The sequence below is a fragment of the Sturnira hondurensis genome, unplaced genomic scaffold (assembly GCF_014824575.4).
Source record: "Sturnira hondurensis isolate 20B ecotype Veracruz unplaced genomic scaffold, ASM1482457v3 Scaffold0006413, whole genome shotgun sequence".
Taxonomy (NCBI): Eukaryota; Metazoa; Chordata; class Mammalia; order Chiroptera; family Phyllostomidae; genus Sturnira; species Sturnira hondurensis.
Genome location: NW_028079044.1, coordinates 51650908 through 51674233, shown reverse-complemented (window position 1 = coordinate 51674233; position 23326 = coordinate 51650908). Strand labels below are relative to the sequence as shown.

General features: G+C 60.9%; 1 protein-coding gene across 1 annotated transcript in view; it reads left to right on the top strand.

Annotated features, from left to right (window-relative positions):
- The first annotated feature begins 501 nt into the window (after window positions 1-501).
- KCNK9 (potassium two pore domain channel subfamily K member 9) overlaps window positions 502-23326 on the top strand; it is a 58386-nt gene continuing 35561 nt past the window's right edge. The window contains exon 1 of the mRNA XM_037049019.1: window positions 502-784. Within this exon, the coding sequence (XP_036904914.1) occupies window positions 502-784 (283 nt within the window). The remainder of the gene's footprint in view (window positions 785-23326) is intronic.

Here is a 23326-nt window from a genome sequence, read left to right as displayed (position 1 = left end):
GGGCCCCGGCGGCCGCCCTCGGGCCTCGCGCCCGCTCCTGCTCCTGCTTTTCTGGCGGGAGCGGGGGGCGGGGTGCAGAGGGCAGCGCGGTGCCCGGCGGCGCCGCCGTGCATGGCCCTGCGCAGTGGGGCGGGCTGCTTCGGCCGGGTCTGGCGCAGGGTGTCGGGGCTCCCGGACGCCTGGCCTCGGCGCTCGAGCAGCCTCCTGTGCCTGTCCGCCTTCTCGCCGGAGCCCGGGCCCGGGCCCGCGCCGCCCCTGCCCCGCCAGCCGCCTCGCGGTGGCGGCGGCTGTGGCGGCCGCGGCGGAGGGGGGCCCCCCCAGCCTCCCCGCCCCCCGCCTCCCCGCTGCTGCTGCTGCTGCTGCTGCTGCCGCCGCCGCTTACAACTTGGAGGCGGCGGCGGCGGCGGCGGAGGAGGCGGCGGCCGCCGGGCGCTGCAGTGGGACGCGCGCGGCTGCGAGCCTGCGGGACATGCCCCCCGCGCCAGCTCCTTGCTGGCGGCCATGAAGAGGCAGAACCTGCGGACTCTGTCCCTCATCGTCTGCACCTTCACTTACCTGCTGGTGGGCGCCGCCGTCTTCGACGCCCTGGAGTCGGACCACGAGATGCGCGAGGAGGAGAAACTCCGAGCCGAGGAGACCCGGATCAAGGGGAAGTACAACATCAGCGGCGAGGACTACCGGCAGCTGGAGCTGGTGATCCTGCAGTCGGAGCCGCACCGCGCCGGCGTCCAGTGGAGGTTCGCCGGCTCCTTCTACTTTGCCATCACAGTCATCACCACCATAGGTAAGGGCTGGGCGCGCCGCCGGCTGCCTGCGCCCTGGAGGCGTCCGGGAAGGCGGCCGAGCGCGCGGTGCGGGGCTGGGTGCGGGGCGCCGGGGGGTGGTCCACGCAGCCAGTCGCTGGGGTTCCTCTCGCAGCGCCTCCTTCTTCCTCGGGAGCCCCCTCCTCTCTGGCGCCTCTGCGCCTCACCCGGCGTGGACCCCACCCGCGGCTTCTCCGCGCCGGTGTCTGTGTCTGGGCCGGGCGTGCGAGCCCCGAGCGAGCGTGCCGGATCCCAGAGGGCGGAGGCGCCACTTTTGCGAAGAGAGTGGAGCGCTAAGAATAATCCTATAGCAGACACCCACCCACCCACCGCCCCGGCGCGGCTGGGCTGTACGGGGCTCCAAGCTTGCAGTTACTACCCCTCCGGGACTTGCAGGGGCCCGGCCTGCCGCCCGCGGCGTGGACAGGGGCTCAGGTGGCCAGCGACTGCTTCTGGAGCGTGGGGGGCGCTGACCCTCACCAGCCCCCAGCGTCGCTGAGGCCGATCTCAGTCATCCTCTCTGCTGGCTCCTCTTCCTGCCTTCTGGGGCCCGTCATGCCAGGCCTGGAGGGGGGAGAGAGTTTGCTGTCTGGTGATGGAAGGGGGTGGCCACCCGGAAACGGGGCTGGAAGCAAGGTCGAGGACAGAGGGCCATCAAGACCCGCCCACCCCGAGTCTGAGACAGGGGGCAGGACCAGTCTGCATGTTGCCTGGAAACGGGAGAAGTTCAGCCCCAGTCTGGGGAGAGTCCTGTTGGGACGCCCTGGGGACTCCCGTGGGTTCCCCAAAGGGTGCTGTGCAGTGAGCATTCATTCTCTAGTGGGTGTCAAGGGCAGCACCCCCATTACGGCCTGGGGTCAGGGGGATCGCAGACATTATACTTTGAGAGAGACCTCTGGGGACTCCAGCAGGGCACTTCGTCCCAGTGGACGAGGGGTGCCCTCAGCGCAGGAGGCAGGTGGTGTCTCTCTGCCACTTGTCTGCCCCCCCCAGCCCTCCCCAGGGTCCGGCTAGGGCCCCGAGTTGGCTTGGGGTGGTCTCTTTCCTGCTCCCCGCCATCCTGTCTGTGCCCGGTGAGGCGAGGCCTCCTCCCCCGACTTCCCCCTGGCATTCGTTCGTCTCTGCGAGCTGGCAGAGCGGGGCTCCTCTGTGCCATATGCAACAGGAAGTCCTGGGCAGGACGGCCTGTGTTTCCTTCTGGGGTGAAAATACTTCTGGAGAGTCATCTTGTTTGCAGTGTTTAATTCGTTGCCGCAGGTTTTCATGGTTTGGGAAGGAAGTTGGCCTTCTGTTGTCTCCATAACCAGCTCCGCTCCTGCCTGCCCCAGGCCGCGGCCCCGCGGCCAAAGCCCAGAAAATCCTTCCTTTGACACCATGTGCTTCCAGGGCCTGGAAGGGCCAGTTGGTCGTCACCGCCCGTCTGTCTTTAAACTCCCAGGGCGAGCTCTGCTCATAACAGGCAGCTGCACAGGAATGATTGGGGTGGGGGCGCCTGTGTGCCGGAGAGCTGGGCTGTGCCTCCCGAGCTGCCCGCCCTGGGCATGGGAACAGCGGTCCTTCCCCAGTCATTGGTGACCCCAACCCCAGACAGGGGAAGTCTGGCAGGTCCCGGGGCTGGACTCCAATAGGAAAGGACTGGAGTTCAAGTCCAACCCAGGGACGTTCCAATTTGCCTGCATAAAGAAACTGTGAGCCTGTTGATAAAGTTCATGTAGAGAGGTGTGGGTTCTGATCTGTGGTTCTGGGCGCAGGCCTGGGCTGGTTCGGACTCCAAAGAGAAACCAGCGGGAATGAGCAGCCCCCTGAGGGTTCTTAGCAGGGGTGGTGTGGGTGCCGCTCGAGTCAGCCCAGGATGCACTGCTCCCTCTCACTGCCTTTGCTGAGTGGTCAGCTGGTTCTGGGGAAGAAGGCCGTCCCCACTTGGCTGCCTGCCAGTGGAAGACCCTGGAAGATCATGAGGGGGTCAGTTCGCAGCTCCGGGCCTCAGTTTCCTCACCGGGAAAAAGGGACGCTGCACGGGAACCACCTGCCAGGTTGACCCCAAGCTGGGGGAGCCCTGGCAGCTGCAGCTGCCAGGCACCCAAAGTGCTTAGAGGGTGTGCCTCCCGCCCTCTGCCCCAGGAAGCAGTTTAGCAGAAGCCCTCGAATTTACAGGAAACAACACACCTTTCTAGTTAATTATGTTTGTTTTCTTTTTCTTTTTAATATAAATGCAAATGAAGGGGCTCCTAGGCCTAGAACAAAACCCAGCCCTAGGCCTGGCCCTCCATGGACCTGTCTCTTATTGGACCTCAATATTAATGAGGCAGGTGCATCTTCACAGCGTTCTTCTGTCAGCCCTAACCCCGAGTGCTGTCCCTCCGTCCCTCATTCCTCTGTCCCTCTATCCCTCTAGCGTGCCTCAGCTTCCAGCTCATGGCTCGAGGTGGGGCAGGAGCCCTGGGCACTCTGTCCTCGGGTGAACGCAGGTCTCCGAGGCAGCTGTTAGCTCCCTCTGTGAAGTGGATTTCAAACACGTGTAATTACCACTTCGCGCTGGGTCTGCGGCCGCACCTTTGCAAAAGGCTTTGGAGGGACGTCATGCTGACGCCCGTCCAGCTCTCCTCGGAGTGCTGGGCCTGGCCGCCCCTTCTCAGGAGGAGGGAGGACCCGGGGTGTGGGGTCCGGGGTGGGGGTTCTGTGAAAGGGCAGGTCTGGCCCCACCGGGAAGCCAGTGCAGGGTGCCTCTCCTCCCCTCCTGCTTCTTTGACATCCGCACCACCTGTCGCCACTCTCCGGAGATGACGTTGTTGAGTTCTGAAGAGGCTTGGGGAGCCTTAGACCTTCCGGACTCTCCACCGTGTTAGGGGGAGACTCTCACACCCGTGCCCTTCTGTGCTTGTCTAGTCAGCAGGGCGCTGGAAGCTGCCCCGCTGCCCCCGCCCCAGGCTGTGGGTCGGTGTGGTGGACGCCAGGGCATCCGCTGTGCTCCCTGGGGCCTGGCGGGGCTGTGTGAAGTTGGACTTGAGTTTCTGCCTGGGACCCCCCCCGCCCCCGGACACTGGTCACTCCCCTGCAGGAAGCGCTTGAGGCCAGAACTGGGTCCTGCCATCAGCTGCCCCTCATGACAGCAAGTCTCCACGACGGTTCTTTTTTGAATCCAGCATCTGTGACCAAAGTTGTTTAGAAAAAGAAACCACGCTTAGAATTCAGAGCTCGCCTGCTGGGGCCAGGAGGGCGAGCTGCAGTTTTGGGGCCGGGATGGAGGGGAGACTTCCGCCTGGGCCCTGTTTCCCCAGGCCCTGCTTGGCCCATCTGAAGCCAAGGTGGGGGGGTGGGGGGTGGCTGCTGCAGGAATTGAGCTAACTGCCTTAGGAGCCAGGCTCTGCTGGCTGGGGAGGGCTCACCCCGAGGAAGGGATCTGGGGCTCCCGCGGTTTCCTGGATCGGATTCTGCACCTGCTTGAGTCCGTAATTTAGACGACGCCTCCCTGATCTTGTCCTGGCACAGACCGGGAGAGTGTCCCACTGCCTCGCGCGCAGGGGTGTCGTTTTCCACCCGTGCTTTACGCTCTGGCTGCGCCGCACCAGCCCCTGCCGTGTCCCCGCTGCCGCGGAGGCTCTGGGGAGAGTCTAGATGACAAGATAAGGCCCGAAGGCAGGAGAGGAGCTGGAAACCAAGCACTTGGTTGCAGTCCAGTCCAGCGTGAACAGCAGGGACAGCTAAGCCCAGTTAACCCCTCCCTTGCCGCCCCGCGCAGCCGTCCTCGCCCTCCAGGCTTTCCTCTCTGCCACCCCCTGGGCTGTGCCCCCTTCCCTGTCTCCCTCGGTTCCAGCTGACACCAAACTGGGTCTCTTCTCCCTGCACCTGCTGGCTCAGCACAGAGCCCGGCACAGAGCCCTTCCACCTTCTGCTGCCAGGCCTGAGAGCATACAGCCCCCTGGACGGACAGGTGGGGAAACCAAGACTCAGGCAGCAGTGGGCCTTGAACTCAGGGTCTCCTGTCCACAGGTACCCGTGCATGACGCGTGCAGCCATCTGCGGTCCTGCGAAGTCCCACGCTCCTGTGAGCGGCCACTGGCCTCCACTCACTGCTTCATCCCACCCTCCCTCCAGCGGTTTCCGCCCGCTCCCGCCCTGCGTTCAGGCGTGGCTCCCAGTGCAGGCCCTCCATCTGCATCTCAGGGCCCCGCTGGGAGGCCCTGCAAGGCGTCCCGACCTCGTCTCCTCCCTGCCAAATGGTCAGCAGCTCCTAGTCACTTCCACTTAGGAAATTATTAACGAGCTGTCACGTTCATGTGGAAAAGCGCTCACGTCACAAGTGCAGTGGTCAGTGGTTCTTGAAAACAAACCATTCCCATGTGACTGCATTCAGGTCACAAACAGAACAGTGCCCGCAGCCCAGGACCTCCCTCCTCAGTCAGTGTCTTCTTGAATGTCTCTAGAGACAGGGAGCTCATCACCTCATATGTGGCAAAGGGGGTGTATGTTTGGATGAATGTTGAGCTTATCTCGTGAGGTTCTGACCTGGTGGAAAGGAGGGGTGTGGGGGGTCTTCTCTTACAGGAGCACTGTGTGCTCCCCTGAGGGGGAGACAGAGGGGCTCCATTTAGCAACTGGAAATGGGGGCCCAGGTCTGGGAGAGGAGAGGGAACTCAGCACACTGATGTGCGGGTGGGTCTGCAGAGGGAGGGTCTGGTGAGGTGGTCCCGGGCATGGCTGGTGTGGGCACCTAAGACAGACCAGCTGCCAGCCCTGGGGACCTGTCCCTCTGGTCAGAGCCCAGAGCAGCCCCGTGCCCTGTTGACGCCGGCCTTGCTGGAGCACCGGGGAGAACATGGGCAGCAGAAATGTCACGCCTGGTCCCAGTGGAGCCTGGGGAATAGGAGGTGGGGACCCCAACTGGCTGGCCTCAGGGACGGGGGCGGAGGCTCTCCTGAGAGTCTGCAGGCAGAGGAATTCTGGAACGCGAGGGTGCTCGCGAGGGCCTCCCCTCTGCCCGGTGGCCCACCCTCCCCCATGCTGGCCTTGGGGTGGCTTGTCTGGTGTTCGTTTCCTTAAGAGGTTTTGTTAGAGGGTCCCTTTACCCGCCTTTCCCAAATCTGGGACTCCTGCCTGTGGAACGTCCTTCGTTTTAGCTAAGTGGACCCCCCGTACTGTGGCATCTTCACAGGCAGGGCCAGTGGCGGTGGCTCACCCCGAGTGCCGTCACAGCCCAGGCTCCCGAGTCTGTTCAGCAATGCCCTTCGTAAGCTGATCCCCTTTCCTCCGGGCGGTTTTGGTCTGTGGGTGCTCTCCAAGTCCGGGCCGGTGCCCATTGTCACCGCACCCTGAGCGGGGTCACATGGCCAGCTGCCGTGTGCTCCTGAGCTGGGGGGGCCCTGTCTCGGGTCGTCGGGAACCCAAGCTCAGGCCCTGAATGTGTTCTCTGAGCACAGAGGAGAATGACGTGCTGTGGACACGGGGAAGGAGGGATGGTGGCGGATGGAACGTTTGCAGCTGGGGAAGATGAGAGAGTTGGGGAGCATCTGTGAGCAGGTTGGCCTGGTGGGGAGACCTTGTGCACGGATCACAGCCTCTGGGCCTGGGGAGACCCGGGTTCCCAAGCTGAGCACAGCTCGAGGTCCTCGGCACTCTCCCAGCACTGCCCCTTCCTGGGTGCCGGCCCTGAGCTGCTGCGGCTTGTGGGGCGGGGGTGTGCCCCCAGCCCCGGGAGGAGCCAGTGAGTGGCTGTGGGAGGGGGGCATGGCCAGACTAGAGCAGGCTGAGCAGAGGCTGGTGTGGGGGCTGGGGGTGGAGGTGATGTCAGTGTGACACAGTGTGAGAGGGGCCCTGGGCCACGTTGGTGTCTGGAGAGTGGAGGGGGCAGGGCCAGGCCTGGCCACTGGCCTCTGGCTTGTGATCCCAGGAACTCAGGGGAGCAGGCAGACTGCAGGGCCCCCAGCCCAGAGCAGGGCTGTTGACATCCTAGGGCAGTCCGAGTCTGGGCTTGTCCTGCAGACCTGATTCCAGGTGTAGTCCTTAAGCCTTGGCTTCCTCGTCTGTGAAGCAGGGCTGTGGAGTGGGGTGGCCGTGGCATCAGAGGATGTGTGTGGGAGAAGCCCCTCCCCTCACACCCGCCCCTCGTTGTCTCCAGGGTCGTGGATGGGTGGGTGCCGTTGGGGCCCCGTTGGCTCTTGGGAAAGTTGGGAAGTTGTCTTTCTCGGCTTCCCAGCCCTGCCCTCCTCCCCCCACTCTGGGCGCACCCTTGCCCTGCTTCTCCCCAGCGCCCCCCTCCAGCGCCCCTGCAGGGTCTCCCTGCACTTAGGAAGCATCCTCAGAGGTGGGACAGTTCTGTCGTCCGGCGGAAGGACACTGTCGCAGTGGGATGCCAGGCTGGGGCTTTTGGGGGCTGCCAGTCCAAGCCTGGCTGGTAGACCTCCTCAACCTGGCCCTGTTGGGAAAATGTGGCTTCCTGGGACACCACTCTCTGCTCTGCCACCATGGTGCTATTTCCAAGGCCCACACCGCCATCTTGCCCGGCCCCCTGCAGCCACTCCTGCCTCTTGCCCCATGGGTGAGGACTGGGCCCAGCCTGCCAAGTGACTCTGTCCTGAAGCAACTTTTGCATGAGAGCCCAGTTTTGTGTTCAGGTGGCAGCGTCCCCAGGAGACACCTGAGTCCCCAGGATGTTCACCGGCCTCAGGCCCCAGGGCCCAGCCAGGCTCCCTGTCGTCAGGTGGTCGGGAAATGAGAGCTCAGGTGGGGCTGGCTGGACCACTCGGGTGGGATGGGGGTGAGTTTGCTCAGGGGGCTTGGGGACAACTGCGGTGACACTTCTGTTGCCCTGGAAACAGAGGCTCTTGGTGGCATTGCACGTGGGGGTGCACAGTCCTGCCGCAGACGGTTGTGAGGCGCAGTGTGCGTGCCAGCAGCCTGCGCCTGCCGAGTCGAGGTCTTGGTGTCTCCTGGCCTCTGTGTGGAGTGACTGCAGGGGACGCAGCCCTGTCTGGGCCCCAGGGATGCTGTGGGCTTGAGGACACGTTCTTGCCGAGTCTGGTCACAAGAAGGAGTCTGCTGATGTGAGTGCTGTTTGTGGGGCGGTAACCATCCCTCTGGTAGCACCCTGAGTGCTGAGGGGTGCTGGTGGCTGCCAAGGAGGCCTAACGCCCACTGGGGACAGTGTTCGGGCCGGAGGGACTCCCACACCGGTGGAGTGGACGGTGCTGTGTGTCGACCTGCAGAGTGGAATGTCCTTCAGGGAAGTGTCTTTTACCTGCTGTACCTCCACTAAAGGGACATGCAGTCATCTTCGTAACAGTTCTTCTGTTTATGACTATTTAAAGGACCCCCCCCCCTTTTTGCCAGTTCTAGAGAGTTGGGCCTCTCAGTGTATGAATTCTGCCGGGTTTTTACTTCTCAGCGGTGTTGGGAATGTGTTTGGTGTCCTTATGTTTCAGAAGGTTTTCTTAGCAATCAGGGCTGGAAGCCTGGTCCAAGGGGTCTGTGGGTGCAGTTCTAGGCACCTGGAACCCACAACCTCCTGGGCACCATGGAATCTGGTGGGGTGGGGAGCCCTTGGGTCTTGGTCTAGCTCCAGGGATGGAGAGGTTTCCCCTGGTCTGTCCGGTCGGGACAGTTGGCTGTGGCCACTGGAATGCTGAACTGAGAAGCAGCCCCGGTGGGGAGGAGTGCCGTGCGTGATTGATTAGCTATGTCTGCTGTGGGTACCCAATAGGAAGCATGCTGCGTGTGATTGATAGGTCATGTCTGCCCCAGGTGGGGATTGGGCAGTGATAGCACGCTTGCCACACACTCGCCCACCCTGGGCGAATGAAAGAGAGAGCTTCAGAGGGGAGACCCTCCTGCCAGCGTCCCAGGAGGGATGTCCTTATGGACTGCATACGGGTAGTGCTTGTTTATTGCCTGATCTGGCTTGCAGGCCAACTCCATCCACTTCCATCGTTCACCCAGGTGCCAACCCTGTGAAATAGGCAGGGCCCGGGACTAACCCAGTTATGCCGGCCAGGCTCAGAGCTCCAGTGACTGGCCCAGGGCCCGCAGTGTAGCTGGGGCTTAAACCCAAGCCTTCTGCTTTCCAGCCCAGTGTTCTGGCCATTATACCTGCAGCCTCTCCCTGTGCTGCCCCAATGCCGTCCACCTACCTGGGGTGTTGGGTTGGAGACAGGGAGCGTCAGCCTCAAGAGGACTGAGAGGTCGTCTGTTTCTGCTCTCTTAGGATGGCATCATTGCTTGCTCCTCCAGTGACAGGGTGCTCACTACCTCACAGAATTAGTAGGGAAGGCCAATGTGGCATCAGCGTTAAAACAAAAGAAGAAGACGACGGGCCGAATCTGCTTCTCTCAGCCGTGCTGACTGTCGCTCCTGGGGCAAGTCAGCCTCTCTTCTGGACCCCACGGCAGAGCCCTTTCTCGTGGGCTGTCCCTGGGCTTCAGTTTCCACAGACACACTTTCCATTCATTTCCTCCTCTCACTCACCCTGTCAGGTAGCTATGCACATGTGTTTCCATTTTACAGAGGACATGGCAGATCAGAGGAGGGAAGCAACTTGCCCAAGGTTGCACAGCGACATCATGGCAGAGATGGAAGTCAGGCCAGGCAGTCTAACGTCAGAGCCTGTGCTCGTAACTGGATCGTTACATGCTGCTTCTTTGACCTTCTGTAGCAGCTAGCTAGTGACGGGTAACAAATCACCCACCGACACCGAGGCTGAAAAGAACCATTTATTATGGCTCAGTGTCTCTGGCTCAGCTGGACTTGGCTGCTCCAGACAGCTTGGCGGGTGGCTTTTTTCCGCTGCTGGTCTGCGGGCTGCCTGGGGCAGCTCTGTCCAAACCATTGTGTGATTTTTCTCTTGGCAAAGGCAGAGGGGCAAGAGGGCAGGGAAAGCAAGCGAGGTCTCCTGCCAAGCCTCCCGTTAGGCTGTATTTCACCCACATGCCATTGGCCGAAGCAAGCGACATGACCAAAGCCAGAGTCAAGGCCTGGGAGCTGTCCCTGCCCACAATGAGGCCAAGGCCATGGTACAGTCTAGTCATGCTGCTGCTGACCCAGCACCTGTCCACTCCCTGGCCCAGCTCTGTCCGCTCTGCGTGGTGAGCCGCCTGCCGCAGTGGCCCGGGCACAGGTTGGGACTCTCTCTTGGGCTTCGGTGTGGTGCATTTCACAGCTGTTTCCTCATTCGTAAAACAGACGGGGCACCGCCCGTCCGTCTCCACACAGTCAGCCCAGGCTGGATAACGGAGCACCGTATCCACATGGCGTCCATGACGGGCGTTGGTTTTCTCACCGTTCTGGAGACTGGACGCCTCAGACCTGGGAGTCTGCAGGGCGGCCCCTCCCGCGGCCTCTCTCCTTGGTGTGCAGACGGCCGACTTCTCCCTGTGCGCTCACACGGTCGTCCTTCTGTGCATGTCCTTCTTCTAAGGACACCAGTCCTGTGGAGTCAGGGCCCTCCCCAGGGACCTCTTTTTAACTCGATCACCTCTTTAAAGAACCCTTCTCCAGGTGCACTCACCGGCTGGGTGCGGGGCGTTTGGATTCCAACACAGGAAGTGGGGGGAGCAGAGCTCAGCCCCAAACAGCCGCCTAGGGCTGCCGTGAACCTCTCGTGAGAAATGAGTGAAAACACCTTGTCCAGGGCTTGTCACGTAGAAGTCACCCCGCAAATGTCACTTCTCTGCTGGGCCATGTGTGTGAGTGTGAGACCATTAAATTTTGGCTACGGGCATTTTGTCACCCCCATGTGCTCATTATTTTGTCATTATTCTCAAACTCTGGTTGTACGTTGGGTCGGCAGGCTGCCCTGGTGGCGTGGACTCCGCCTGGGCTGTGTCACGGAGAGACTCGAGCTCAAGTCCCCATAGCTCGCTGTCTGGGGATGGTGGCCAGGCCTCTTCCCTGGGTGGGGACCCTGGGTGCTCCGGCCTGCGGCAGCGCGTTCGCAGGAGTATGTACTTCTTTCAGACTTTCTCGACAGGGTTTTCCAGCAGAGAGCGCGCTGTCCTCCTGAGTTGAAACACCCACGTGAAGTCCTCGGTACGACTTTTACTGTCGCCACGCGTAGTGACCGAGCCCTTACTTCCTAGAGCGATCGGTGTGCTGAATCTCGGAGACGAGATGGAATCACCCAAATTGCAGGGGATGTGGGTGGGGGTTCGGATGAAATGAGATTGGCCATGGGCTGTTAATTATTGAAGCTTAATTATTTGTCTCTGGGGTCTTTCATACTTTTTTTTTCTGTATTAGTGTGTATTTGAAAATTTGCATAGTGAAAAGTGGAGAAAATCAAACCAGTAGAATGGCGTTCTCCGGGTGTTGTCCAGCCTCTTGGCCCTGCTTCTGGGAGGTGGCAGTTGCAGCAGGTCACTGTGCAGTCGTGGAAGAGACACGTGGCCCCAGGCAGGCTCTGGTCCGTGCCTCAGTTTCTCTTTGGCTCTCCCATGGCTTGAAAATATTTGGAATTAGTTTCCAACATACATTCATCTTTTAAAAGAACTAGCTCCTGGTTTCATTATATTAGGTTCTCTAGCTTACCAATTTTGCTTTTGTATTTGTTAAATACTTATTTCACTCCCTTTAGGTTTATTTTCCTTTGTGTGCATCAGTGCACTGACTGTTACTGGGCTTTCTATTTTTAACACCTGTGTGAAAGGCTATACATTAGGGCCCTCATTATCACTTATTTGCAAATACTTTGCACGGGAGTTAATTTTTTCTGTAATGCAGGAGTTAATCAAAGTGTGCACTTTAAAAGTGTGGTGATTCCTGTGCACACACACCTGCACACTTTTGTTAGCACAGTGATTAGGAGCACACGCTTCGGATCTCGACTACTTGGAGGTTACCCTGTCTTGCTGTTGACTGACTGTGTGACTACAGGCACATAATGCAGCCTTTCTCTGCCTTGGCTTTGACCCCTGGAAAATAGGGATGATCACAGTAATGGCAATAACATCACAGGGATGACAATAAGAATAGCCCTCTTGCCCTGAGGGGTGTGGCTCAGTGGGCTGGGTGTCATTCTGCAAGGTGAAAGGCCACCGGTTAGATTCCCGGACAGGACACGAACCTGGGTTGCGGGTTCAGTCCCCAGCTGGGGCATGGACAAGAGGCAGCCAGTAGCTGTTTCTCGCTCACATCGATGTTTCTCTCCCTTCCTTTCTCCCTCCCCCCTCTCTAATAATAAATAAATAATTGATATAAAAAGGAATAGCTCTCAAAGTTGTCTCATTGGAAACATTTAAAATAGCGAATAGTCCCCGTGCGTTCGCTGTCTGTGAGCATGTCTCGAACACACAGTTTCCGTATTTCAGAGTTGAACGGATTCTTTCCTTGCGGCTCAGTGATCACTTTCATAGAGTTCTAAGGATGTTCGGAAAGAACGCTGACCTCTTTGTTGTGCACACACACACACACGTGCATAAAGTTTTATTTACATCTATTACATCTAATGGGTCTATTATATGCCTCTATCTTTTTGTTACTTATATCCTTTTCATGGGAGGAACACAGTGACCGCTGGCTAGACCGCCCTGCACACATGTTGGATTAAGCACCCGTGTGTGTGCGCGTAGTTTTAAGTGATTGTTGCTCAGTTAACTGTTCTGCGCTCGGCTCGCCGCGGCCTCCACCTCGGCATCCCTCCACCTCGCCCACTCGGTGCTGCTGCCCGCGTCTGCGTCTTTCAGTGACGCCCTCGCTGTAGGATGATCTGATTCTCGTTCCTATTTCTACTTAACTTCCGGGGACATCTCCTGGACCCTCTTCCTGTGCGTCGTCACTTTGGTTTGCCGTTGTCCGTGCATTTCGGATCCTTCAGTTGCGGACGTTTCGAAGCTCCGTGGGCAGACGCAGAAAGGTCCCTGTGTGCCGTCCCCTCTTGTCAGATGCACATTTCCTCCTCAGGGAACGGGCGTCTTCACCGTTGCCTTGAGCCCTTTCTTTCCTGTTACTGTTTCCACGCCTCCTTTCTTTTGTCAGCATTTGTTATACATGTGTCTTTATGTTTTTGGCTTATTTTTGCCCTTTCTGTTCTAGGGAGATTTTGAGACAGCTTATCACAAAAGTCATAAAAATTAGGTATAAAGCCTGGTTCCCCAAATCCGGGATGTTTGTGTGTGTGTGGTTCACATGTATTAACTCTCGTGGTGGCTGTGCCGGGAGCTCGCCGTGACTGGGAGCTTCCTAGGAGAGAGGACAAATGAGAATGTGTCAAATGTTGTGGGTCGTTATTGGAAGTGCTTGCCCTCACGCCTTCAGTGGGGACGCCCTGAGCACTGCGGTGGCATCAGGGGTACTGCCGAGACCCACGCTGAGGCGTGGCTGACCTGGAGGCACCCAGAGGTCATGAGCTCCCAGGGGATGTCTGGGTGGACTGTCCAGGGGTGACAGTAGTTGTCTCGGGGTGTGGTGTCCAGGGCCACCGAAAGCTGGGCCTTTGGTTTCCAGCTTCGTCTTCCTTCGTGTGTTGGCATTTGTACTCCTGTGGGTCACATCTCTGGTCTAGGCAGGGAGTGAGATGGGGCAAAGGTCAGAGGGTTATGCCAGCCGGGATTGTCCTTCAGCGCATTCCTGGAAGCCCCACCCAGCAACTTCGGCTTCTCCCTCATTGGCCAAGAGTGGGTCACATGGCCACACTTGGACCTGTCATTGGAAGATGATGGAGATGGGGGATGTGGCTGCATGCCTGGGGGCCTAGGAGACATGGAGCCTGGACTCCTGGGGCCTGAGGGCCCCCTGGTAGCCTGTTCAGGGGCCGAAGGCTCTGCTTGCGCACACTCTGTGACCTGTTCAGCCCTCAGCCATGGCCAAGTCCCAGGTGTCAGGGTGTGGGACCTGGTGCCACTCGGTCCTCTCTGGCCCCTTGGGCAGGTCTCCCTTCCTGTCCTGCCTTCATCGCCCATGTGGGGAATAGTCCTAGGATGAAGGTGGCTCCGAGGTCTCCAGAGGCTGCCAGCGGATGGCCACCAGCGGACCGCCACCTTGGACCTGCTGTTGAACGGCACATGGCCACCGGCTGCTTTATTTGGCGTCTCAGGGTATCCCAAGAGTCCCTTGAAAAGCACTCAGAGGAGAAGACGGGGCTGGAACGGGGACTGCTCCTGGCCAGGAGGGAGCCACCAGCAGGGCTGGTCTCTTCCCGCAGGTTCTGGACTCTGACTCCCCACCTACGGCAGCGGAGAGTCTGGTGCTGGTGCCGCGGGGCCTCACCTCCTCACTTGTGTCCACCAGCGCCCAGCAGAGCCCTGACACGAGCCTGCCCAGGGCTCGGTGCCTTTCCCCTCCTTCCGCAGGTGCGCGTTGGCCGGCTGCCAGACCTTGCCCTCACCCGTGGGTGCCCGGTCCTTCAGGTGGTGTTTTCCAGCCTGGCTGAGGCCCTTTCTGGGTGCACGGAGCGGCCCTCTCCAGCTTGGCTTCTACTGGCAGTGAAATGATCTCAGCGTTTGCTTTCAAAGGGCTGGCGGGGGGCCTCGTGCCTGATGCGTGCCTTTCTGGGGGTTGCTGGGCCAAGCTGCTGCATACCCCACTGCCCAGCGCCCCCCCGGTTAGACCGAGTCACTCTCCCACTCCGAAGCCCCCGATGGCTCCCAGGGGCCTATGGCAGAGGAGCCCCGACATCTGTGCCCTGGCTGCCACCGTGCCGTGCCCGCTCCATGCAGACCCAGCCACCCAACCACCAGAGAGCCCCCTCTGAGAACCCCCTCTGGTCGGTCGGGTGCCCCTCCTGTGTGCCGCCAGCTCCAGGGCCCCCGCCAGCTCAGCGCCTGTCACCCCGTGTTGTGCCCAGCTCCCCCTGAGCCCCCAGGGCCGGGACTGCCTTCCTCTCCTCGCTGTGGCCCAGACGTTGGTCCGCCCACATCTGGCACCCAGCAGGGCCTCGGAGAGTGTTTGTTGAATGAACACAGGCATGTAAGTGGAACAGGTTCATGGGAGCTATATTTAATTGTTCTGGAATATTCTCCAGCTCTTTCTGAAAAGCAAACGCTTGAAAAGCAACAGCCCACAAATCAGAACAGCAGGTGCTTGGGAGAAGTGGTGGGCACTCCAGTTGGGAGGGCAGTCCCGCTGTGTGGGCGTCAGGGTTCTCCCGCACCCGCAGCCGCCTGCTCCCTCCCTGGGGCCTGTCCTGTTTGCTGTTTTTCTCCCAGGTCCCAGGGAGCCCGCAGGGCCTGACCTGGTTTCCCCCGGGGCTGCCAGGAGCTGTTCTGTGAGTGGCCTGGAGAGGGAGCCCTTGCTCCCACCTGTGGCTGGTCCCAGTCCAGGGACCCCCTCTCCTGAACCCCGCACCAGCCCTGGGCAGGTGGGCAGAGTTCTTCGGGCTGACCTCTCTAAGCAGGTGGGTCCAGGCGTCTATTCCAGGTTGCCGGCCCCCGACCCCTCGATGCAGGGTTTACCCACTGCTGCCGCACCAGGGAAGGTTCTGGACTGTCCTTCACTCTGACGAAGGGAGTGGTCCAGCTTGGGCTCCAGCTGCACCATCTAAGGCCTTGTGGAGTTGGTGACCTTCCTAGAGCCAGCAGCCCCTGACCCAGCTCCCAAACCTTCGGGGCTCTGGCAGGTCTGCAGGGTCAAGTCCAAGGGTCCAACAAGCGTGGTCCGCCCCACTTGCCCCTCCGCTAGCATCTGCTCTCCTTCACGCTGAGCTCTGGTTTCTTCAGCCTGGTCCCTGCCTCCTGGCTCCCGTTGGCTCAGGCCTGTCCCTCTGCCCGGCGTGTCTTCCAGGCCACTCCGCCTTCTCTTCACTGGCGTGGACGGGGAGCACAGCCCGATGGTTGGAGCTGCTGTGTGCACAGGCGCAGTCCTCGTTGCTGGTCCTGTGGCATGAACGGACTGTGTAGCCCCGAGTTGTCACAGGCCACACAGCTGAGCTGGGGCCGCCTCCTGGACGAGTAGGGAGGAGTAGACGGGATGCTCGGGGGGGGGGGGGGGGGGCCCTGGCCCAGGCCCACACCAGGTGCACATGGCGGACTGGCAGGTACTTGGGTGAGGTGCTGTGCTGGGCATGTGCAGAGGCTGCGGCTCAGAGGTGGTGGGGCGGACGGGAGGCCCCGAGGATGTGTTTGGGGACAGGGTTATGGAACAGTAAGGACACAATCTAAGCTGCAAGCTGTGGGCTGCACTGTGGAGGGCAGAGAGCGAGTGGTCAGGACGGTGGCCTGGGGAAGAGCTGTGTAGGCTGGGGGCCGGCGATTGAGGGAGAAGCTTCTTGCCAGGACGAGGACCAGTGTGGGCTGTGCCAAGGTGGTGGAGCAGGAGAAGAATGGGGAGGAGGCCGGAGAGAGCCCTGGCCTGGGGGCCGGGCGCCTGGGAGGAGTAGGGGGAGGTGGCGGAGCTCTGGGCTCAGAGAATGCGCACAGCTCTGCTCAAATCCCGGCTGGGCCATTCCTAACCCAGTGGCCCCAGACGAGACACTTTGTCTCCCTTTGCCCTCGTTTTCTCAGCTGCAGGGTGGGATGGCAGGAGGATCGACTTAGAGGACTGGGTGTGGGTTCCGAGAGAGAGAGAGAGAGAGAGAGAGAGAACAGGTGCGGAGCCTCGCCTCCGCTAAAGGCTCACAGCGCTCGGCTGAGTGGCACCCGCTGTGTTAAGCACACCTGGGGTGAGGCAGTGGGGCGGCAGCCCTCACGCCTCGGTCGGGTGAGTTCCACCAGGGGTTCTGCGTGGGGTGGCGGCTGTAGGGGGGGGACAGAGGCAGTCCCGAGACACTGGTCACAGGAGGGCAGGGCAGCTCCCCCAGGAGAGGGGTCTTTGCCTCCTGCCTCTCCCCCTGTCCCAGGACCATCCCAGGGGTGGCCCTCGTGTTGTCCAACCATGCCCCTCTGGCCATGTGCAGGCCCCAGCCCGCCTCTGAAGTTGCCGCCTCTCCCTGGGACAGGGCACTCACTTTGACTCCCTGGGGATGTGAGTGGGGGGGTTGGAGTCGGGAGGCCTGGGTGGAGGCTGCCCCCTGAAGCCGGGCCCTGCTTGCACCCTGTGCCAGAGGACCAGGCACTGGGACTTTGGCCCCTCCATGTCTGCACTGTTGGCCAAGCCAGGAGCCACACTTGGCTCTCCCTGGGTAGAGGCCGTGCCAGCCGGGAGGGGAGCTGCCAGCTCTCGATGGCCTTGGGTGTGATGCGCCGAGTCCCTGCAGCCGTGAGGGGCCCAGGCAGTACAGGAGATGAGACCCAGGAGCCACAGGCCCCTGACCATGCTTCCCAGGAAGGCCCTGAACCTGGCAGGTTGTGGGGTGCCCACCTCACCCAGGACACTTGTCACCCACCAGGTGGCACAACTGAGAAAGAGCCTCTGGCTGCAGGCGACGTGCCGGCCGCTGGGGGCTGCAGCCTCCATCCTACCCTCTTCCTGCCCCTGGGTCCTCTTTCAGGGCTTAATGAATGTTTGCTGTGAATGAGGGACTCTGCTGGGAGTCGGCCGTGCTCCGGATGTGAGCGACCTCCCTCCTTGCTTCTGTCCCCCTTCCTGTGAAGGGGGCCTGGGTTTGAATCTTGACCTTTGCCTGCACAGGCTGTGTGACCCTGGGCAAGCTCGGGAACCTCTCTGAGCCATTTTCTCATCTGGAAGGTGGGCTTCTCAGTGTGAGGCTTGTGGTGACTTTGTGGCTTCCTGACGGGCAGTTGCTCCATCAGGCCCCAGGCCCAATGGCCGATCCGAAGTTTCTCTTAAGAAAACTCTGGCCCCAGTGGCCTAAGCGGTTGGGATTTTTCTAGAACAGGAAGTTTGGGTGTCAGCAGGTGGGGCTATCACAGCTCCTCGGGGAAGTTGCCCAGGACCAGGTCCCCAGGCCTCCTGCACCCCCACTCTCAGGGAGTGACTCTCATTGGCCATTCATTGTCCTGCCTTCCCGGTGGGAAGAGTGGGGGACCAAGGGCAGGTGCCACTGGGGCCAGCCCTGTGTATCTGGCACAGACTTCCACGGTCACTGGCCAGGTTGGGGCCACGTGGCCACCCTTGGGACGTCTGGCTGGGCCCACGGCTGCTTCACGTGGAACTGGGGCTCTCTCAGTGGGGAACGGGGTAAGGTAGTGGGCAGACGGCCTGTGTGCAACCCCCGAATCGAATGCTCGCACCTCTGAAGTGGGCTCCTCGCAAAACAACCCCGCAAGTGCGCCCGTGTGCTGTCCCAGGCTGCTGTGGCTCTGTGCCTTGGCTGCTGTGCAGGTCCAACGTGGGGCAGCCGTGCTCTGGGGAGAGGCTGTTCGTGGCTGCATTGCGGACGGGATTCGTGGCTGCATCGAGGACGGGAGCTGATACCCCAGCGAGGGCCTCATGGTGGGCTCAGCATGGCCCCGTGGGCCAGCGGGCAGCTCGGCGTCCCCAAGCCCGCAGGCACTGTCCCCATGGAGCAGGGGTCCGAGGCACTACTACTGGCCCTGCGGCTGGGAGTTCTGGCCTGAGAGGTGTGCCCACCAGGAGAGGCTTCTCCAAGATGCCATGGAGTCCTTCCACCCCAAAGGAGGGGAGCTCGTGCCTAGGGTGGGATCCCGATTCCAGAGGCTTCCAAGGGGTTCTTGTGGTCCTGAAATACAGGGAGCAGGTGGAGCAGGAATGGGTGGGCGATTGGCTAGGGCCCCTGGAGCTGCTGAGTGGCCACGGGGACTTGGGAGCATTTGCTTTGCTTTTTTTCTTCCAAGAGGTCCGACCCACATTCCCCACCTGGCTGAGTGCTTGACATTCAGAAGAATCGTGGCCTTGGCTGGTCTCCAGCTGCCTCTTGGGGTCTGAGCAAACCAGCAGCCTGGTCGGTTGGTGGTGGACACTTCTCAGCATTTGGGGTCAGTCCAGCCCCCAGGACAAATGCTACAAAAAGAGCCGTGGCCCCTGGGGTTCGGCAGATCTGCTCACAAGTGAGATTCAGCGCCTGGTCCTCAGTTTCCCCATCTGCTGCAAGGGGGCTCACATGCCCACAGTGATGATGAGAGCAGCTAAGGGCCGGCACAGGTGCTGTGCGACCTGTCGTGCCTAGTGACAGCCTGTAGCTGGCGGATGTGAGGGGCGGGGGCCAGGGCAGGTGAGGGGTGGCTGTTCCCGGGGGTGCGGGGAATCAGCGTTTCCACTGTGGGGCTCCTGCTTTGAGAGAGTTGCTAATGACATGGTGCCCGCCGTGATAGGACAGCGGTGCCTGTGAGGCATCTTGCATGCAGAGGGCAGGGTCCTTGTAGGTCCCCTTTGGTCTCTAAGCTCTTGGGCAGGGTCCTTGTTCTCAAGCCCCATGGGACCCTGGGCAGAGGGGCCCAGGGTCGGGGGCTCACCCTTCCTCTCTTGGCTGCCTCTCGTTTGGTCGGCTGGGGGCGGCTCTTGTTCCTACCTCCCAGAATCCACACCCCACGGAGTTGTGGGCAAGCAGCTCACGAGGGCGGCTCTGGGGACCGTCAGCTCTCGGGCTCGATTGCCCAGGACCCCCTGGGCGTGTCCACAGGAGGAGGTGGGACGGAGGGGCCAAGCATGATGCTGGCCCACCTCTTGGGGAGGCGCGGGCACCCTGGAGCCCCGGCCTCGGCCTGCACCCTGGCTTTGCTACTTGCCAGCCGTGCGCTGCGGCCACGCATGTCTGGGGTCTATGAAGGGTGAAGTGAACGTGGCCTTGGGAGTAGCATACAGTGGTGCCTGGCGTGTGGCTCATACTGGTCATCGCTTACTCTTGGAGCACCGGGGCAAACTAAGGCTGGAGGGCCCTCCGGGGACAAACGTCTCATTTTACAGGTGGCCCTATTTTGAGCAATTCTGATGTATGCATCAGGCAAAGTTTATGAGGGCCTGTACTGCACCAACCCCAGCAAGCGGGGCAGAAGTGAGTAAGGCGCAGGTCGGAGGTCGGTCCTCAAGGGCTCACAGCCAGGGTGGGGATCGGGCAGGACCCGGCTAACGACCGTCTGGGGGGGCCAAGGTCTAGGAGGGGCTTGAGGAGGGAGCCACGCCCCAACATTTCGTTTGTTGGGAGGAGTCAGGGATGCGCACTTGTGAACTTGGGCCGACCCCGTGACAGCCACCCCCGCATGTCAGCGGCTCAGCTCAGCATCCCCTTGTTTGACTGTCAAACTGATGCAGGGAGGGAGAGACTCCGCTGTGCTCCACCAGGGTGCTCAGAGCCCCAGGCTCCTTCCATCTCGTGGCTCTGCCCTCCTTCACGTCACTGGTGTCCTCTCCATTCAGCCAGTCAATGGGAGGAAGAGCATGGAGCCTTATGTAGGGTGTTCGTCATGGGAAAGGCCTGATTGGTGTGTTTCACTTCTTCTCACATCCCATTTGCCGGTACACAGTCACATGCTCCTGCCTTACTGCAAAGAAGCCTGGGAAATGTAGTCAGGCTGTGTGCCCAGGGGAAGCCCCTGTGGTTTGGGCAATACCAGCAGGGTCGGTCACAGGAGGCTTCCTGGGAGTCACGGAGGTGACTGTGGCTACAAAACATGGTAGGAAGTGGGGAAGGGACACATACTCTCCAGAAAGGGCATCAGCCCCTTTGGGGAGACAAGGAACCCAGGGCAGTGGTGGGGGTGGCGTGCAGGTGGTTAGGGCTGTCTCCCTTCCTCAGCCACTCTCGCCCCATCCCGAGTCATTCCTTCCAGCTGTTTCCAGATGCTCCCGCCTCAGGGCTGGTGGGCAGATACTGACTGTCAAGGCGAAGGTGCTCACCTGCTAGGTGCTGCCCAGGTGGCCCCTCCTGATTCCTGGCACAGGCCTGGCGGGGTTTTATTTCTTCTGTTTCCACAGTCAGTTCGGGAGCCTACTCAGAAAGAAGACTGTGTGCCTTTAGCTGTCCCCTGCGCCCCGCCTCCCGTCCCCCCAGATTAGAGCAGTCAGCACACCCCAGGCTGCTGCTGTCCGGCAAGGATGGGTCCTGCTTCTGCCAGTAGTCCACGGGGCCACTTAGCGGGGGATCAAGTCCCGAAGGCCAGGGACCAGGGCTTTCTCTGTGCCTGCACCCTACTCCGCGCTGGGTGGGGTGCGGGGCCCTGTCCGTGGGGTCTGGTGGAATCCATGTCTGTTTCTTCGTTTCTCCCACCTTGTCTGTGTCCCCCTCCTTGGCCCCCACCACTGGACTGGCTGCCTCCCGACTGACCCACCTTCGTGCCTTGTGACGGCCATGTCGGCAGGATCAGTCAGGGAACATCCATGACGGCTTCTGGGCTTGGAAAGCTGCTCCCTGAGGCTCTTCCCAGTCCCATATTCTAGGGTGAAGATGCAGGCCCACTGGGGGCTCCCAGGCTCTGCCCCGTGCCCGCTGGGTCATGGAGCTGGAAAGGGGACTGTGCCTTCTCTGTTCCCAGGGTTGGCCGGGTCCCAAGAGCCTGGGCCCACCCTGCCCCATGTCCCCTCTATTCCGTGCTTCTTGGGAGGCAGCCCTCAGGCTCGGGCCGTTGCCATGGGAATTGCATATTGGAATCTATTTTGAGACCATTTTGTAGCGTGATTTTTAATATTGCCTGGTGTTGGCTGTTGAGTTTTCTACTTTGCCCTGTGAACGAAATTTGCCTAGACAGAAGGGTTTGGTCAGGTTACAGGTGACGGGCCTGGTGAGGACCAGCCCGCTCAGCCTGGGTGACACAATGCCCCTCTCCCAGCTCCTGCCTCTGGCCTGTGGGGTGACATCAGTGAGCCAGGCCTGGACCCTCTGGGACCGGTGAGAGACCCCCACCCCAGGGGGGTCAGGGAGTGGGTCCCCTGGGAGGGGTGAGCCAGGAGGGGGAGGGAAGGAGGGGCACTGACCCTGTGGAGACAGTCAGGGCCAGAAGCCTGGGTGCCCTCTGTCAGGGGGCTGGATTTGCTGCCTCTGGCTGTGGGAGCCAATGGCAGGTGACCCACCTGAGCCCATACCACTGGCTGTTGCTCTCATGGGCGGACTTTCTTCTCATTATTGATTTCATTAGGGCAAAGGTGGCGGACCCAGGAGGGAGACCCACGAATGAGCAGGGCGTGCAGCTGGGCAGGGTGATGACGCACCCTCGTCTGGTGGCTCCTAGGAGGCAGTGTCAGGGATGAAGGCCATATGGCTGCAGGCAGTGCCCCTGGCCAGCTCCGGCCTGTCCCCGCTTGGCCATGGGCACGTCCCCAGGGTGGCCACCAGTTCCCAGAGCTGGGGGAGATGGAGGCGGGAGGTCAGGCTGCCTGCACATGACCCACTGAGGTGGTCCCAAGTTTTCACAACGAAACATTTTAACCAACAGCACATCATCATTGTAAGAAAAGTTGGTAAATGCCAGTGAAGGAGAAAGGTGTGCTGACCGCTCCCTCCCAGCACTGATGTCCTCCGACCCCGGGTGATACTGGTCCACTGTTCTTCCCAGACACACACACGGCTGGTGTCCCTGTCAGCGGCGGCTGTTGCCGCTGCTTCTTTAGTCGACTGAAACCAGGTTCCTATGACAGTTACTTTCCTGTGACTTTGCTGTTTGCCTCTTACTGTGTCCAGACCTAAGTCCGTGCTGAGACCTGCAGTGCGGCCCTGGCGGTCACTGGCGAGGAGGAATCTGAGCCACGATCGCCACTTAGCGCCATGGACATGCGACGGTCCGCCATTGTGAGGAATGAAGCGATGGCCACCTGGGTGGGGCACTTCGAGCAGTGTCTGATTTTCCTCAGGACACATTCCTAGGGGTGCAACTGCAGCGTCACAAACCGCCCCTGCAAGCCGTGCCCCTCCAGCGTCACAGAGAGGCTTTTAGGGAGCCACCTGGACTGGGCCCCTCTGCTGGACCCTTTCAGGGAGGGTGTGGGGGGCTCGCCACATGGTGCAGGGGCCCCTCCCCCAGCAGCTGGGAAGCCTCTGGGCCCACAGGGCAGCCATGCGTGTGACCCAGAGCCAGAGTCTCCGCCAAGGTGTTTGTGGCTCACCTTGCACATTCCCCTGTGGGAGGGATCTCCCAGCACCTGGGTCTGCGTGGTGTCAGGGGCTGGCCTTTCTAAGGAGAGTGTTTGGGCCGCCTCTAGACAAGGACAAGGTGCTGACTTGGGGTGGGCGCTGGGCGCTCACTTCCTCCAGCCCCAGACGGAGCATGGCCCACAGGGAATCTGCACAGGCGACCCACCCAGGGCTGACCTGGGAGTGGCTCACCCCACTCGGCACCCTCAGGGTCTGAGGCCGATTTTACCACGAAGGGGTTTTGCCAGGATGACCTGTGGGGGTGGGTCCCAGGGGAAGATGCTGCATCCCCATCCGCACCTTTGGGGCCGCCCGGGGCTCCTACAGGTTGTTCAGAGAGGAGAGCGAACGGGGCCCTGTTGGGCAGCTGGGTCCATGGCTGCAAAAATGGGGTCATCACTGGGGTGGGTCATAGGCCCCTGGAGCCCGAGAGTCTGGGGTTGCTGGTCTGCCTTCACTGAGGAGGGAAAGGTGGGGGCCGCTGGTGGGGGCCCAATTGTTCCCAAAGAGGAGAAAGAGGTAGACGCAGTGTGGGGACCCCGGGGACAGGTCAGGGCTCTGATGGCCCAGGCATCCCCATCCCCCCGAGGTGGGGAGTCAGGGGCTCACACACCTGTGTGCCCCCAGGTGGTGAGCCATCCTTGGTTCCAGCCCTGCCCACTGTCCAGGAAGGACTCTGGGT